A 1974-nucleotide genomic window follows, 5' to 3' on the forward strand; every position below is an offset into this window, starting at 1 on the left:
GGTACAACCTCAAAATACAATTATGAACCTGAAAACAAACATAATATGACCACTTTGAACTAGGGAGTGGGACACACTTATCAGCCGCAATGATGTGTGTTGTCACCATGACAACTAACAAAAATTGCAATTTTCATCTGGAACTGATGTGAAATGACCACGGCAACCATTTCAATGTCTGTTGATTGATGTCTGTTCATTCTATTCCATAATACTATCTCACTATGGACCAAAGCGGTAGGATCACATTGCCATCCATAGAGCCAAGCACATAAAAACTTTAAAAATCAACATTATCTTAGGATCTGTCACTTACCCCGGTCACCAAGGTTTTTCTTAACCAGTATGGTCCAAATGGCCACATGCTTAGACTGGGAGCGTATTCCCAATATCCAACATTATTATTAGACTCTAATATAAATAACACATACTCAAACTACAATTATGCAATACCATACACTACTTCGTACTAAAAATATTTGAAAATGCTAAAAGTAGAGTAAAAAAGAACAATTATGAACCTTGAATAAAAGAGGCAAGCCATGGCACCATTTCTCCCAGAGAGCCATGGAAAACAATAGCTTCTGTGCCAAGACATTTTGACCCGCCACCAAGGCAACACGCTTCTCTCTGAGACAGAAGTGAGTTTAAGGGGCAACACGCTGAATTCATCTAACTCTTCCAATTTTACTGATGCTCTTCTTGTTAAAGGATCAAGTCATACCTAGAGATAGTTGCTGCCTACCTACTGATGCCTGTTTTCTACAGTCATAAATCCTTAGATTGGTAAAGGTTGACTCAGTGACTGTAAATCATATACTTTATTATTACCTCTGTCCCCAGACATGACTCACTATTGAATAGTGTGTTGACTTCCTCCCCCACGTGTTGTAACTCCAAACAAGGCCCGGGACTGTAAACATATTCATGTTGTTTTGTGAAAATATACCTCAGCAACATGACGTGTCATGGCATGTCTATGAAAAATGTAATTGTGTGTTCAAAGACAGAGTTAATTACTGGAAAGCTTGTTCTGTTTGGTGACACTATGATCTTCTTCAGGGTTCCCAGTCCTGTGTGGGATGTTAACAGACTGGTGGCGCGTTGAGGCTGAAGGAGCATGGTGAAACACCAACCCTTACAGGTCTATGAGAAACAGGTCTTTTTGTCCTTCGTCACTGGGATCTATGGTTGCCGCTGGAAACGCTACCAGCGTTCCCAAGACGACAGCTCCAGGGTAAGACAAAACATTAATTGATAATATGTGATGATAATAGATTTATAAAAAATTCAATGTGACTTGCTTGGTATGCTAATAAATACCTTTCTATTACTGCCACAACCATATGGTATTACGTTAGTACTATTAATGTATGTAGATGGAAGTTGTTGCAGATGGATGATCAAATCATAGATCTTTGATTAAAGCTAGTTACTGTCAATTTTTTATGTACTAGTGCTACTATTTTAGTACCATTACAATAATTTGTTTCAATACCTTTCTTACAAAACCCATTTCAATGAACAAAAGAAGCCAAAGATCCCAAATATTAAACATTTAAGCAGCTGTACAAGAACTTTGCTGAGTCCTGGGTGAAAGTCCTGTGTTTGTTTGACCCATCCATCCTCCTCCCTAAATGGACTTTGAGACAGGGCTGAAGAAAAGTACATAAAAACATACAACAGCAGACGCAGCGTAGCATAACAGCTGGTAGCATGCAGCTAGAAACAAAAGGACATTTTAGCTTACCGGTAGCCGGCAGCTTGACTTTTCCAGACACCATGGCTACTGCTGGAGTCGGAGATGATGGAGAAACAACAAACAGGAAATCGGTTTTCCCTATAGTCACCAGTGTGGTAACATTTTGCCTTCCCAGTGAGTGAGTTCTGTAAACAAAAAGCAAAGCTAAAGCCTGTGGGCTCCATGGTACATTCAGGTGCACCTTGTTAAAGTGCCCATATTATGAAAGAATC

The 1974-nt window shown here is 39.5% G+C and overlaps 1 protein-coding gene across 5 annotated transcripts in view; it reads left to right on the forward strand.

Annotated features, from left to right (window-relative positions):
* gdpd5a (glycerophosphodiester phosphodiesterase domain containing 5a) overlaps positions 1-1974 on the forward strand; it is a 48201-nt gene that overhangs the window by 9538 nt on the left and 36689 nt on the right. For all 5 annotated transcript variants that reach the window (XM_032534610.1, XM_032534609.1, XM_032534612.1 and 2 more), the window contains exon 2: positions 1063-1237. In XM_032534610.1, coding sequence (XP_032390501.1) covers positions 1121-1237 — 117 coding nt within the window. In that variant the 5' untranslated portion in view covers positions 1063-1120. The remainder of the gene's footprint in view (positions 1-1062; positions 1238-1974) is intronic.

Source organism: Etheostoma spectabile, chromosome 13, assembly GCF_008692095.1.
Source record: "Etheostoma spectabile isolate EspeVRDwgs_2016 chromosome 13, UIUC_Espe_1.0, whole genome shotgun sequence".
NCBI classification, from domain to species: Eukaryota; Metazoa; Chordata; class Actinopteri; order Perciformes; family Percidae; genus Etheostoma; species Etheostoma spectabile.